General features: G+C 38.9%; 1 protein-coding gene and 1 long non-coding RNA gene across 4 annotated transcripts; both read right to left on the bottom strand.

Moving 5' to 3' along the window:
- Nucleotides 1-2,600: 2,600 nt before the first annotated feature.
- Nucleotides 2,601-6,219, bottom strand: LOC149109218 (uncharacterized). The gene is made up of 2 exons (XR_016208484.1): nucleotides 5,484-6,219; nucleotides 2,601-4,953 (listed from the first exon to the last, which is right to left on the bottom strand). It is a non-coding gene; the product is annotated as an uncharacterized LOC149109218 (long non-coding RNA).
- A 163-nt stretch (nucleotides 6,220-6,382) lies between these two features.
- Nucleotides 6,383-13,945, bottom strand: LOC110059951 (uncharacterized). Of its 3 annotated transcripts, XR_016208483.1 has the most exons (4): nucleotides 13,807-13,945; nucleotides 12,806-13,705; nucleotides 8,900-12,250; nucleotides 6,383-7,610 (listed from the first exon to the last, which is right to left on the bottom strand). XR_016208483.1 is itself a non-coding variant. In XM_089293813.1 (3 exons), exons 2-3 carry the CDS (start codon nucleotides 13,673-13,675, stop codon nucleotides 12,230-12,232), a joined length of 891 nt encoding a protein of 296 aa, XP_089149939.1. In that variant the 5' UTR covers nucleotides 13,676-13,705; nucleotides 13,807-13,945; the 3' UTR covers nucleotides 6,383-12,229. The 3 variants fall into 3 exon arrangements, 2 of the variants coding, with proteins under 2 accessions (XP_089149939.1, XP_089149938.1); XM_089293813.1 differs by having other exon boundaries at nucleotides 6,383-12,250; XM_089293812.1 differs by having other exon boundaries at nucleotides 6,383-8,902.
- Nucleotides 13,946-15,933: the final 1,988 nt, after the last annotated feature.

Raw genomic sequence — 15,933 nt, 5'->3', positions numbered from 1 at the left:
GTGCTGACGGTTCATCAGCACCTCCATCAGAGCGCTTATATGTAGGGCGGTGAAACGAGCGGGTCCGAGCAAAAAGGTGTGATGCACTAGACTGGGGTCTACTAAAACGAGCAGATTCCGCTTACTTACACTGGAACTTAGATTTCTAAAGAAATTCCACGAAACTCCTTTCTATATGAAGAAGGAAGGTTTTTGGCGCATTTTTGTTCTGAGGCAATGTGAAAAGGTGAGTTTTTCAGGTTGCCGGAAAACAGGACTTCATATTTCGCGCTGTAAGATCTGCTCGCGCTAGTTGTACGCGTAATCTTTTGCATTTCTTCTGACTTACGAATAAACGTTATGAAACTCTTTACTCTGGTATCGCCGGTTAATTTGTACGTTTCTCAGAACAATCAGAATAATGCTTAATCACAACCAAAATCTGTTTTCGATCAGTTTCTTATTGTTTCTGCTTGTTTGGCGACCAGGAAAGTCTGACGCGTACAAGTAGCTAATTTGCATAATGTAGCGGGTGCACTTTCAAGTTCGAGTCGCTGTTTTTGTAATTTCTCAATATAAAATCTTGCCAAAGTACTTTTTCCCCCATCTTTTGTGCTGAGATGATGCGATAATTTTTGCCAACGCTAAAAGGCTACTAAGATCACGGTTTCTTCATAGTGAAATTTTATACTGCGAAAATGAAGAAGACAAGGAGTTTTGAGAAGTCAAACAACAAAATGAAATTGTTAATCGGGTTGATTGAAAAGTGGTATCGTAGTTTTGCTGATTTAATATCTGCCGTCTTCCCACATTTCCAGTTAAACTTCTAACGTGCTCTCAAATATTTATCAAATCAGTCAAACATATTTAAAGCTAGAGATATTGTTTGAGTTGGATGTACGTTTTTACACGAAAGAGCGTAATTGAAGTCAATTTGTCATGTTTAGCTGCAAAACACAGATCGCCGGGCGCTCCTTTTCATCGACAACCAGCGATTAAGGTCATTCCACTGAAATAGAACCTGCACTGAGATTTTTGTGAAACTTTGCCTATTGATTGTCTATATTACAGGAACTTAAATTTTGAAATAAAAATGAGGCGTTCCCATGTTCGTTTAGGAGCAACAGCACCTTTTTTATACCCATATAAATCCTTATAATAGCACCATGATTGTAGTCACGATTGCTTGCTAAATTCACGTTTCCGACTATTGCTTTTTGTTCTACACTGAGAATTGGTCCATATTTATTTTACACAGAGAAATTTATTACTCAATTCAAAACAACATAAAAAAATGATAGGTCACCATACTCGTTTGCGAGAAAATGAGTATTTACCTCTTTGGCGAGGTCCAGCTGTAAAGAAAAAGCCGCCATTTTTTAATGCGCGCGCTAATCACGCGTGAAATTATGCGCAGTAGGGATGTGCAATGCAATACTGGGGAATAACCTTAATTGGATTTTTACCATTCTCGTCCCCAGTGCTACTCGTCTTAAAATGTCGTTGACGAGTTTCTCCGACCACGTGACCAAAAGAAACGGAGGCTTTGGGGACGAGAATGGATTTTTACACGAACAAAACTGGGCAGTATTTACAGACGAAAGTTCTTATGCCTTGATGAGGCATTACGTGTTGCTTGCAATTCAGACGAAACTCAAACAAGCAAAATTTTATTACTTTTCGTTCGCGATAAACTCTATGGCGAAATCCTTGCAAGCGTGCGGCAAGAGGAGGGAAACTTTGAAGTTCTGAAACGCTGCTATATCCAAACATATCCAGCTGGTTTTTTACTATGTTATTTAAAAGCTATCGATCTTCAACATAAGTAAAATTTAGAGTGGAGTAATACGGAGAACTCGTTAAAGAAGCAGCGCATCACGGCTTGGTCATGATAAGCGGGACATACCTGCATTCGACACTGTCTTACTTCACTCAAATTTGGGTAGCCTACGACGAAGTTACTTTAAAAGCATCACTACAACAGACATAAAAGTATTGACTTTTAGGGCTAAAGCATCAAACAAGCTTTTGAAAATACACCACTGGTGGCTCAAAAATAAAGAAAGAAAAGTTGATTTCCGGCTCGTCGAGAGGAGATTTTTGGCCGCCATTGATCTCACCGGAAGCGCGGAAGAAGCGTTCGTGCCAGTCTTTCTCCGCATCACACATTGGACCAAGAGCGGACTCCCCGTTTCCCCGCCCGGCCTTTTTCCGCCCTGCCTCCATACAACTTGACTCCGCTTTCCGTACATACAGCTGTACCCGTAGCAAAGCATCTCCGAGCACGCTGTTAGTGTTACCCCTGGAAGTGATGCTTATTTTCACAGTTTCAGATTGTCTAAGAATTCACTGAAACATGTTTTCAACCCGGGTTGGAGCGTGAAAAGTTAGCCTGCGACGATCCATTTTCATTAAATGAGGTGTAACTCTCGAAGCTTTCCATACTAACTCAATTCCACAAATTTGATTGTCCTGATAGTCATCACATGAATACACACAAAAAACGTTCTGACTTTCAAATGTTTTCTCTGTTAAAATTCAAATTTCCCAGCCTCAATGAAGCAAACTTTGAAATAACAGCTGCCTTCTCACTTTCTCATTGGATCACTCACACACAGAACAGCGCAGAAACAACAAAATATATTTTCTAGCGTAGGGAGTTCTCCATTATCAGGAGTGATTTAGCAAAGCTACCTATATTAAAATAACTTATTAGCTTATAGCCTTGTGAACTAAAATACAGATTCCATAGATGAATAAAATACGATCTACGCTTTATATCTGTTATAAGTTAATATACATGTACTTATAACTGAACAATAAGTTCCGTCTAGATAAAAATCGACTAAGTAATATTTGAAACGTTCCTAATGAAACAGCACAAAATAAATTAATAGCAATCACTACAATGAAGCTGGAACGAAAATTAATTGTACTTGGTACAACATAATATTACTATAAATAACTTGTTGATCGTTCGCTCTTCTGCTTTTCACATCCACATTTTGCTTTCACGATTAAAAACAAGTTAACACTTTGTCCATAAGAGCTAATCGGTCTTCAAAACTGGTTAGGTGTTCTCAATACCACAAAATCCTGGCTAAAATTCCCTCTCCCTTTGGGGATTATAGTCTAACTAAGTTGCCTACTAATGAAAACAAAGGTCTGGTTATAAGCTTCCCTCTGTCAAAAGTTAAAGTGAGTAATTTTGAATGAATACGTTGGCAAGTAGAGTTCAATTTAGAGTGGCTTTTTTCAAGACACACCTCTTCAAATCCTCCACTGCTATCTAGGCAAGCGACCAATACAACCCTGTGTAAGCCCAGGCCGTATGGGTAACCCGAAAACACTGACCCCCGGTCCGCGGACCCCCACTACGGACCGGGTCCGCGGACTACCTATGGACCGATCCACGGACTCCCCCTACGGACCCCCTCTACGGACCACCCCCCAAAATATAATAAAAATAATAAATACATATTTCAGTTGCGGGTTGTCTAATAGATTACTCGTGACGGCGGAATTTCGAACGTTACATTGTGCAAATGGCAGACCTAGATTCAGGCTCGGGTACAATTTATATAATTACACATTGCCATTTCCTTTGCTGTGGCCATAAAGTATACGAAAGACACGTACGGGGAAGCCTCCAGGAAGCCTCGAAATTTGTGTTCTTTCCCCTCTGCCACTTTGCTCAGCCCATCCTCCCGTGGGCTCGTGAACTCGTTGTAGGCTTCACAATTTACTCAGTGGAATAACAGATACAAACAAGAATAAACGGCCTAAAAATATATCTTCCATAGCCAGATTGAGCCACGAATGGGAGGCAAGAACTTTCCTTCTTAACATCGGCATCTCCTTACGCTGAAAACAGCTTTTAGGCAATTTTTTTTTTTTGGGAGGGGGGGTGGGGTGTTAAAAACCCAAGTCTGTTACATTTACACAGTGTAACACTCGAAAAATCACCGACACGAGTTTGAATCTATTAGACAACCCATAAGTGAAATCTTTATTTATTATTTTTACACTATTTTAGGGTGGTCTGTAGAGGCGTCCGTAAGGGTAGTCCATGGACCGGTCCGTAGGGTAGTTCGCGGACCCGGTCCGTTGTGGGGGTCCGCGGACCGGGGGTCAGTGTTTTCGGGTTACCCCAGGCCGTATAAGCGGAAATTTACGGTATTAACGACAGTTACCAGGCTGAATTACCGCCCCCAAATAAGCGCCGCATTTGGGACAAAAAGTTGATAAGCGCCGCGTCTCGATGCGGCGCTTATTCGAGGAATTCCGTATAACTAGAAAAAAAAAAACGTACTACAAAGCAACTCTAAACCAACATTGGGAATCTTGTCATCAAAAGCGATGGTCTTCAATTCAAAGTGATTACATTTCACCAGTCGCCTATTAAGTCTTAGCAACTAGAAAATCATCTCACAGCTAGAAGGTATACCGTGGAAGAGATTTGTTTGTGTCGTAAAATTTGTAAATAAGCACCGCATTTGAGGCGCGAAAAATTTAACAAGCGGCGCGGCGCTTATTCCGGTAAATACGGTACCTGAAGTAACATAAAACGAATTTAAAGGAACTACGTCACGATTTGGGCATCTTGAAAAGTTTAGCCTAAATTGTTCAAGTTCGTCTTTACTAATCCACTTAAATCTTCTCCATCCTTAACCATCCTTGTTTCTTTATGGTTTTTTTATTATCTCTTAAGGGGTTCTTTTTTTTTTATCTTAGTAAACTATTAGTTTCAGGTTTCCCTCAATTTAAAGGTAATTTTGTACGTGGCCAAAATGCTTCAAAATCCCGTGACTGAGCTCCTTTGAAGTTTACATTAGTCCACATGGCCCTTCATGTAAGAAACGCACTGTTTCCTGGTTGTAAGAGTCTTGAAGCTTTCTTGTCCAGTGGATCAGCAGACACGTGATAGCCCGTCATACATCCCTCCAGGTTATCAAGTTTACCACAAGCCTGACACTGTGATCAAATTCAGTCTGATTAGGACATTACATGTATTACGGCATAACGTCAGGTATGACGTTGAAGGTTTCCTATTGTAATCCAAAGATTTATTCAATGTGACTTAATAAAATTGTTATCAAATTCCAAAAAGCAGCAACTGGGTTTTAATTTTGATCAGTTGCAGAAGAGTAAAAATAATTATTTATTACCAAAGATAAAAAAAGAAATAATCTAATTAATACTAAGGATGACAGATAACTCCTTAATTTTGGTGCAAAATTTCAACATTAATTTATAAATTCACATGTGAAATTACAAAATTGCCAAGGCAACATTTGGCGTGAAATTTCTTGACACAGTAAACAAGTCAAAAGGTAATCAAGTGGTATAATCCTGAAATTAAGAAACAATTTCACTTGCATTTTGTCAAAATTCAAATAATTTTGACAAAACACACATGAAATTAATTTGTTATTTTACTCATCACCATTTTATTACTCATACCAATACATGACAATTTACAGCTGTTCTCTGAAGACACTTACCATCTTTATGACACAGGGAGAGGAAAAACCCATCCAAACAAGACGACAAAAGAGCAAAATTAGAAAATCAGTAAAACAACAACAACAACAACAACAACAAACAGAAATAAAAACAAAAAGAGTCAGATGGTAAATAATGTAACACTGTAAAATTCTTATTCTGAAGTTGCCATCATCATACTAAAAACTGAGAACTCAATCAGGTGGACTTGAAAGGACTTAAGATTTATAGAAACAAATTTAACAAAACAACAACAGAAAAAAGTGCTTTAAGGTTGACCATTAACCTCTAAGTATTTGATCAATATGGTGTACCAAGATCACAAACAAGTTGTCACTTACCCCCTGTTGAAAACAATTCACAATAAAACAAGCAGCATCCAACATGAAAACGGAACAATAACAAAGAATAATAAATTACTTAAGTCAACTAATAAACGTTAAAATTAAAGCTTCACAGTAATATAATATAGGTAACTACACGGTACATCAAAGTCATCAAGAGGGACAAGGATTTCGCTACACAGTCAAAAACGTTCTAAAACATATTAGGTATAAATTATATGTAGCCTTTGATTATTATTTTTTGTTTTGTTACTTTTGCACTCCTAGATTTTAATGTAAGCTGTTCCACATTCACAATGACTCCCCTGTAATCACATTGCTCCAGACAATATCCATACCAACCCAATGGAAGCCCATTGGAAATTGTCACGGGGTTGGGGGGGGGGGGGGGGGGTTGGGTTTGAAAGCCACAACTGTTATTGGAGGCTCAAGTATGAAGCTAATCTGGAATTTCTGGAGAGGTGGGAGGGAGGTTCAAATCCAAAACCTTTCCATTGGGAGGGAAGGAATATTTTCTTGAACAGCACATTGTATGCAAGTAGTATGGCTGGTGATTTAGTTGTTTAAATTAATTACTGACAGAATAGTAAATCAGGATCCAGGCAATCCCTCTCAGAACCACGATGTACATGTATAATTCACATTAAACCTTAGGATTGATGCACATAGGTGTGTAATAATTTGTTATTAATCAATTTTATAAGGACATAATTTGCAACTTGATAGCTTTACTCACCCCCTGGTCCAGGCAAGTCAGAGATACATGAAAAAAAAGTCACAACAGACATTAATAATGTGACATCTGTCAGGTAAGGGATTGAATCAATGGGACTGAGTTCAATGCTAACTCAAATTATAATGCACTTAAATGTTGATGGCATTTATCCACACATTCAAGCAGGCAAAAAAATCACTAATTTATTACAATAAAACATTGCTATCTCAAACTCCCATGAGAAACAGAAATTTTAGGGTTCCAGATACACAAATTGAGATTGGGATATTTCCTCATACAGCTGCAGTAGTTCAAAATAAGGGGTGACAAATGAATTTTCATTCTCAAAATTTTTATTTGTGCACATGGCTGAGCAAACATGTCATAAAGCCTGATGCTAGTTGGAAATGCTGCTTTGAGTAGTTAATGGAGCTAATGTAGCTCATGACCAACCAGAAAATGTCAAAAGTCTCAAAAATGCTATTTTGGCAAAAATCTCTACATCATTACTACATCATCTGTCCACTGAGAGCAAACTTAAAAATAAAATTGATTTTACTTACAAACTAAACAAGAAGACACGTCCATTCCATGATGATTACACAAAAATGAACAAAGGATATGAAAAGGAAAAGTAGGAAACACACATTAGTTCCAATGTTGTATCAATTTGATATATACATGATAACTTCATTCTGAAAGTAAAATTCATAGAAAGTCAAACATATTCTCAGAGAAACCGAGAGGTAAGCCTTACAGTAAGTTCAGTGTGCAAGAAAAGTCCTGTCTAATAGCCCACCGTTAGTGGAGTAAAGTTAGTGAATTCTGTCTGTATCTTGCCCGATGGGTGAGTGAGGTTTGTTGGGAAAATCCTTGATGAAATTCAAATTACAGCAGTACTGAGACAAACTTTTTCGGTGCTAGTAAGTATCATTTTAGGGCTTGACTATCATAGTTAGGGCTTCAGCCCAGAAGGACTCAGTGTGAAAATTTGTTTTCTTTCCACCCTAAAGTTATTAGATTAAAATCAAGGAAACCTGTTTGCCTTGACTTACCACATCCACAACCTGGTCAATGAAACAGAGAGAAAAATAAAAAATTACGAGAGAAAATAAGGAAAAAATAAATGTGTATTGAGTTGATCATGCATAGCTTCAGTTTGCATAACTAGATCACGTGTAGAGAAAGCTGTTTAATTAATTAAAACAGGTTGCACTTTGTAACAAATATCTCCTGAGAAGGAAATTCGCTCAGTCTTAAAAAGTTTTGATGTAATATATAAAACACAAAAGACCATGTTTGACCACATTTCCAAACATTGAGAAGGGAGTTGAAAATACAGGGTATTTTTGACAAACTTCGAGGGGTTTGGAAATGTGGTCAAACACTGTCTTGTCAGTGTTTGATATATCTTCGCAATCGAAACTAAATCAAAGGAGAAACAGAGAAATAAAATCATAAAAATCTAAATTATAGTTCTTATGTTATATCCTAACACTGTCACTGTCATGGTTTTCCTTGTTTAAACTTGATGAATTAGAGAACTCAAGGAACCATTTTGTGCATAAATTAGTCGCAAAAGAATAAAAATATAAAAAAAAAAATTAAAAGAAAGTGCACATTAAAAGCCTTCTTATACTGTAGTAGAAACAAGAACTAGCAAGAGATAACAACCTGTACATGTAATGATGGCACAGCTATCAAATGAAATGACAATTGTCATTTTACCCACTTCCAGTAAACAGTCATGAAGTATCAACTCCAGAGAGGGCGGGTATTTGCAGTATACATGACCGGGGTGGAGGTCCGACGTATTTTTTTGGGTTGAAAATTTACAGCCTCTGTATCTTTTTGGGTCAAGAGATCTGTCACATATTTTTTTAGGTCTTAAAAAATACGCATGTTTTTTTGGGTTTACACATCTCCGAGCGATGACGACCTGTGTGTAGATGTGGAGCACAAGGGAGGATGAAGAGACATTAACAGACATACCAATTTCATTAAGACTATTGATGCAAAATCATGCATTAGAAGAGTCTGTTTGATTGAATAATCAGTATTGAGGTATTTAAGTCTCGTATTATTGTTGGGTAGGAAATTTTGATGCCAGGTCTTTTTTCGGGAGTAAACTTTCGGGCTCGTGTAATTTTTTTTTTGGGGGGGGGGGGTTTGCAATATGAAGCTCCATCCTTAATCCCCTGTCATGTATACTGCGAGTATCCCCCCCCCCCCACCCCTGGGGTATCAACCATCTTTATGCCACATTTTTCCCTGCAGTCTTAAGTTAAAACTATGATCTAATAAAAGTGTGTGGAAAGCTTTTCAGGGAAAGAGCACAGATCAAAATTATACTTACCGGCTGTAAAAATTAATGCAGTTCAGAGTCCAGGAGATTTAAATAAGGTGTGGGAAAGAGAAAACAACATCAATTTATTAGTGATTTCTAGTTAGTCAACATTATGTGATTGCATATATGGCTAGCTCAGACTGCAAGTACGCAATATAAACCCAGCCCTGCAAAACTATGTTGCCTCTCTGGATTACATTGTTGACCCAGGTCAGCTGTCTGGTAAACAAAACCAACCAACCATACATGTTATCAAATAGTCAGGGTTCATATAAACACTTGCAACTAACTTTTAGCACCCTTTTAGTGGCATACTGACCTGGAGGGTCCCCAATAGGTTTTCAGGGACCAGGACTTGGTTCATTTGAAACCAAGGTTTGAGATTTTCAAGGAGAAAGGGTGTGAGATTCAGTATTACAATCATGAACAGGACACAGGGTTCTTACAAAGCAGGTCATTACTGTCAACAGTATTACTGTTTGCTTCATTTCTTTCTTGTTATCAGCATGCTATCTAAGAGCTACCTTGTATGCATATTCTAGTCAGATAGTTGTATAGCTCTTACCGAGATATAACTCTTAATTTTCTCCAATTGTTGTCTGAGTTTCAAAGGCGTACAGTCACCTTCAGCCTTGGAGGGTGGAGACCTTCTTGCCCCCCAAAAATTAAGCAATGCCCAAATGAGTGAGTGTTGAAATCGGGAAGCAAACACACTCAAATTGTGTGAAAAACAAAAACGTTAACAAAGATAGTTATATTGAAAGCTTGCATACTCAATTGACCTCTATGAACAGTCTCAATCGAGTAAAATCTCAAACTAATTAAAAGAAAAAGTGCTTCCTTTCATGGCATTCGTTCAGCGATTGACTGATCAGCAACGGAGACATTTGTGTTTCAAGATGCACTGTTTGGACGACTGTTACACCTCCAAAGAAAAATTCAAGAAAGAAATTAAAACATCCCACGGTTAAGACATTCCAAACGCCTCTTTTCAGGGCTTTCACAAAAACAAAAGTCTTAGTCTTCGTTGGCTTTGATTGGTGTCCCTGTTTTGTTGATGGAAAATTAGGAAAGGAAATAATATTGTTATCGTGGATTTCCATGACACACAATTAAATGACTTGAAGCTAACAAAAAACCCCAGGTCACTTGAAGGCCTACAGACTCCCAGTCAGGCGTCTAATCACACAAGATTAAAAAAAAGTAGAAACTTTTTTTTATGAGTTTTGGAAATCACGCCAACAATCATCATTATTTCATACAGTTGAACCTCAATTATCCGGACTCGTTGGGAATAGACGAAATAGTCTGGATAATCGAGGGTATGTCCAGATAATCTAAAAAATGAATATTTGTGAAGAACAAAACTGTTTAAATAAAGCAACACTTAATCATGAAACAACACTTTTACAAACGGTTTGGAAACCACTGTCTACTGTACATCTTGAACCACTCACCTCTGAGCCAATCAGAACTCATTTGAGTGCTGCTTTTGCTCTTTAAAAGCAAAACAAACTCATGTTGGACTGAACTTTTGAACGCTATAGTTTTAAAAAGAATATTGCTACGAATCTTGTATCATGACTAATAAATATTCATGACAAAATTGGGACTAGAGAAAAAGTCCGGATAATCGAGAAATCCGGATAACCGAGGGACAGGTAATTGAGGTTCGACTGTAATGTTCTCTCTCAAGTGTCGTTGCCCAAATCATGAGTGTTTTGCGCGAAAAATGACGTAATTTCCATGGCTGGGGGGGGGGCTGCAGCCCCCCTTGTCCTCCCCCCTCAACTCGTATGCCTATGCTGAGTTTGGACACAATGAACATTCTCAGATTATCTTTCATTCCCTAATAGATTTATACTAGTAAAAACAATTCAATTATTCACCCTCGATTTATATTTGTGGTAGCTAAATATTTAGCTTTGCCCTCATTAGCTATCACATGATTGAAATATATAGGGGTGGTGAATGGTAAATGCTAAACTTTGCAAGACCGTGAGACTAGTGCTTTTCTTGCAAGCCCGAGACATTTTGACTTCTTCAATTGTGAGACTGAGGCTTCAAAGTGTTTTAAATGCGAGCTCAAGACGTTTCAGGTTCTAAGACATTCAGAGGTCATTTAAACTATTTTAGAAAACAGTCCTAAGAAAATACGCGTGCTGATTGGTTAAAAATCATAATCCTATAACTCGATAGAAACACAGAACTAACATGAGCAGTTGACATAATGATGGCGTGAGCAAAGAGAATTTACATTTTGATAATCAAAGTTAACAATTTTGTTTCGTATTTTTCGTCACAGTGTTTATAAAAGAAATATAAAACATGTTCACTGTGTTTCTATCGAGTTATTGAAACACTAGTGAAAGTTTGGGAGAACTCGGAAAAGCTGTGGAAACACTTGCCTGCGGCTCGTGTTCTCACTGACAGCATTTCTCATTCTCCCAAACTTCCACTTGTGTTTTTATCACTTGATAGGAACACAGTACATGTTTTCTATTTCTTAAATAAGAATATAAACAAATCGGTACTTCAAGACTTTCTTAGCCTTTAAAAAAATTCGAGACTGCGAGATGCACATTACCGCTAAAAAAATGAGACTGAAAGACCTGTGAAATTGGGCAAAAATTTTGCGAGACCCATGGTTTTTGAAGGACCAATTCATCACCCCTAATCTAGAGTTCATAATCTACTTGTTCAATAAGGGCAAAACAGAACAAAAAAAAGGAACAAGCTATAAAAAAGATAATTAGCCTACGAACAAGCTCTCCTGGGCCCTGGGCTGTTGGGGAGGAAAGCCCCCAAGAGAGTCAAGAGAGCTTGCACTGGACCTGGATTGAAAGAGATCTTTTCCATTGACATAAGGGACTCATGAAAGAAACATGACAGATTGGGATTTGCGATGAAAACTTTCCCATTGAAGAACCCTATTGGGGACCCTTGACTTGGCCCAGTAACTGACTTAGGGTCCTGTAAAGAGACCACCCTCCCCAGCAAAAATCAAAGTAAAAAAGATAATAATGTTGATATGATGTCTCTCTTGATTTTAATTATTTTTCTTTAGTCTTCAGAATAATAGGCAATTCTCCCACACACTGTTGGAAGCACATATATCCTTAAAGATCAAAAGAGGCTGACAAAGCAAAACATTGGGTCCCATCAGAAATGTCTATTGGATGCTTCTTAGATAAAATCATCTACAGGGGTGGGGAAGGTGGGGGTGAAATGGTCTTCTATGGGATCATAACAGGGTTACCGGTCATCTCGCCACCAGTCAGTCTCGCCACCAAGTGAAGTCACCCCGCCGCCAAGTGAAGTTTCCTTGCCACCAATAATCTAACCCATGGCCCGGGTAATCTAAAAAGGTAGTGGATAAAAGAACGAGGAATAATCTACATATGCGAATCGAGAAAAAAGCTAAGAAGGCAATGCGTAGTCCATTTCAACGATGCACCTAGACTACTTTACTCGTACTAGTTTATCTTTTTGTTAGTGTTTGGTGGTGAGGTGACTTCACTTGGTGGCGAGGTGACTGGATACCCATAACAGACACATCCACTTTGTTCCAACTAAAATAAGTTAGGCCCAGTTCAGACGTCATGCTTCTGTTGTGCCAAACTAAATTGCAGTTAGGTTTGACTGTAGCATGGCTGGAAAACAACTCTGATTCAGACGTCGTGCCAGAGTCGAACCAAATTCTGGATATACTGATGCCTCGTAACAATTCTTCTCCTAACTCCCTGTGGGAACGCAATCTCGCCAAAATACATTAATATAATTTATAAATTTTGTTTAGCGCGGCAAAAGCACAACGTCTGAACTGGGCCTTAGAGTCCTAATATATAAAAAAAAGTGGAGAACGGAATAGCTTACTGCAGAATTGTTTATTGCATATCCCACACAAACACTTACCCCTTTGTGCCATCTACAAGCCTCACCATGGTTACGACATTCACTAAAGAGCTTATTGCAGTTTTCACATAGCTTGGTAGTACTAGTCGGACTTGAAGACGTCCTTACACTAGGTATCACTGGAGATGTTGGAGCACTGTGTACCAATCGGGATAAAACCTTTTCCTTATCCGGCAGTTCAGCGGAAAATTTTCCTTTATAAGGGTTTGGAGTCGTTGCTCTTTTTAAAATGTCATTTCTCGCGATAGCACTCCACATCTTCGCCCGATCCAAATCTCTTTCCTCTAGCTCGACTTGAAAGCTTTGTTCTTGCAATTTCAAACGGTGTTGTTTCACGCGCGCGTTCATTTGCCGGCGATTCTGCACAATCATGTGTAAATTAGTTCTTTGGAGACACTTCTGAACGATCTGATGCATTCGTAGATTGACATATTTTGTTGTGAAGCCGCATCCTTCACATTGAACAACTCTGAATTCGCACTGTTTGAGGTGTACAGCTAAATCTTTTCGTCGTACCTTTCGAGCGCAACCAATGTTGATGCAAAGCGTAAAAGTCAACTGGCAGTGATTAGCAAAATGATCATTAAGGTTTCCAAGTGACAGTACTCTTTCGCAGCCTTTAGGACAATTAATTTTCAGGTTCTCGTAATGTTCCTTCCACTCTGTATCAATCTTCTCTTCGCTCGAGCACAATGCTTTCTTGCATACAGGACAGACAGACGCTTTCCGTTTCATTCTTTTTTTGTAGCACTTTGCACACAGCATGTGATGGCAACCCAAAGCAACAGGTTCCAGAAATACATCGTGGCAATGAGAGCAGATAAATTCGCCGGGAATTTTCTCGTCGAAATATTCCTGTTTAAACCCCATGTTGTTTCGCCCAAAAGTGATCCTCGTGACCTAGCGACAAAATGTTTACGGATGTTTAGCTCGCGAAGGTGATACTGATAGAATAATTGCCAGATAATCTTACAAAGCATTTACCTTAAACGCAACCTTACCTTTTGTTGGGGGTAATTGAGTCATGTCAACTGTTTTAGACACTTAAATTAACTTCAGTTCTAATTTGCATTGGTCTCATCGCGTGAAGGAAGCAAGGTACTACGGGAGCCTAGGGGACTGATAGAGGGGGGGTCATCGGCACGCGTATTACAGGGAAGGCGTACCTGGGGGCGAAAAACGCCTCTCCTTCGTTCCCCTCCCTCCATACCCGTTCTCCTTTTACCCCCAACCCCGTTTTAACACCTGCAACGCGGCCACATAGCTACGAATTCTTTTGAGTACACTTCGGGCATATAACTCATGGTAGGCCACCATATAGTCTCCCAGCTATCCCATAATAATGCCTGTAACACCCGTGTGAGTCCATTTACCCAGGTAAACCCTTGAATACCCTTGCAAACCCTTGCATACCCTTGGAGAGCTGTACGGGTCGGCAAATGATCCCAGGACCGCAAATGATCCCGGACCGCAAATGATCCCCAAATTGGACCGCAAATGATCCCGGACCGGAAATGTTCCCCGATAGGGACCGCAAATGATCCCGACTAAAAAATACCGAATGGCATGGATGGTGGGATGGTGTGGATAGGCAATTGGCGTACGTGAATACCGATGTTTTTATTAAAGCCATCTTACAATTATAATCAAGAGAAAATGAGGCTTACAACTTGCTTTTTTTTTTTTTCATATTTTCGACTAAATTTTGTTGCTAACTACGATGTTATGAATATCACCACTCAACCATCAAAACGCGACTTGGCTTGCATTTCTTTGCAATTCTCAGTAAAATTATGATCAGTGCAACATACGCTACATATCCTCCTTTGTTAAACACTGATATTTCGGTGTTATAGTTAAATCACATTTTATCAGCCACTAACGCCACTCGTCTAAAGTTTTAAACTAAAATCTAACCATGAAGCAACTATTAAGGAAGACGCTGTCACCCGAGTAGACCTACAAGCCTATCGCTTCATCACTCTGTGAAACACCAAGTGTATAGCACTGGAAATTTGAACAAATTTGTTTTGTTATTTTTTCCTTGGTCGTATTTTGGCTTTAATTCCTCCGAAATGACTACTTGAGTATTCTAAGAAGCCAAAATTCCAAGCTATAGTTATGAAGTTCAGCTTCATGACCAAGCAAGGCCAAGGCTTGCGCTTAGTTTTGACAAGTTAGCTGTTTGATAGATGTTTGATACTATCGCCCCCGGGATTTCGAGAATGTTTACAAGTATGTGTTTTTCTAAGAATTCTAATTCAATAGGTCAGGCATAAGAGGCGGTACATTTATATCTGTTTACAATTAGCGTGTTTCGTTTGGAAACCAGAGCATTTTGAATTTCAGGGTTATGGAGGTTGCGTGACACAAGGCTACCATCGAGTTTGTTGAAAAATATATACTTATCTCATGATTTTGAACCTTTTTGGAAGTTAGAGCATCAGGAAAAGTGCTTATGTAAATGCTTGTTTGCTTAGTGCTGATAATCAGTCGCCTTGAAACCCAAAGTAAGTTCTAGATGTTTACACTATATCCCGGCTGCCATATTGGTGTACCACCGTATGTATACCAACGTGGCGTTTTCTTACTGGGCTCTGTAAATTTCTGGGAAACATTTACTACGAATTTCTGAAGTTTGGGGAAACGCGCAGGCCTAAAACTTGGAGAAGTGTCTTAATTAGTTATCTTCTATAGCGTACATCGCAATGTCTTAGCTTTTTCCATTGGTTGGTTTTCGATTTATTATTTTTTTTTATTGCGTGACAGTGAAAACGATCTGAACCGTTCGAAGAAAAAAACAGCAACTGTGGAATATCTTTTTTTGTAAAATGATAAAACATGTTTTTTAGTTCATAATTTTTGTATATGTTCCCACCTTCCTCTGATATAAATCCATGCCATTCCTTATTTTTTGATCGGGATCATTTGCGGTCCAATATGGGGATCATTTCCGGTCCGGGATCATTTGTGGTTCAATTTGGGGATCATTTGCGGTCCGGGATCATTTGCAGTCCTGGGATCATTTGCGGACCCGTACAGACCCCTGTATACCCTTGTAAACCCTCGTATACCCTTGTAAACCCCTATATACCCTTGTAAGCCCTTATATACCACTGTAAACCCCT

This window comes from Orbicella faveolata, unplaced genomic scaffold, assembly GCF_042242905.1.
Source record: "Orbicella faveolata isolate gen_17 unplaced genomic scaffold, um_ofav_v1 contig_25, whole genome shotgun sequence".
Lineage (NCBI taxonomy): Eukaryota > Metazoa > Cnidaria > Anthozoa > Scleractinia > Merulinidae > Orbicella > Orbicella faveolata.
This window is presented reverse-complemented; position numbering and strand designations above follow the sequence as displayed.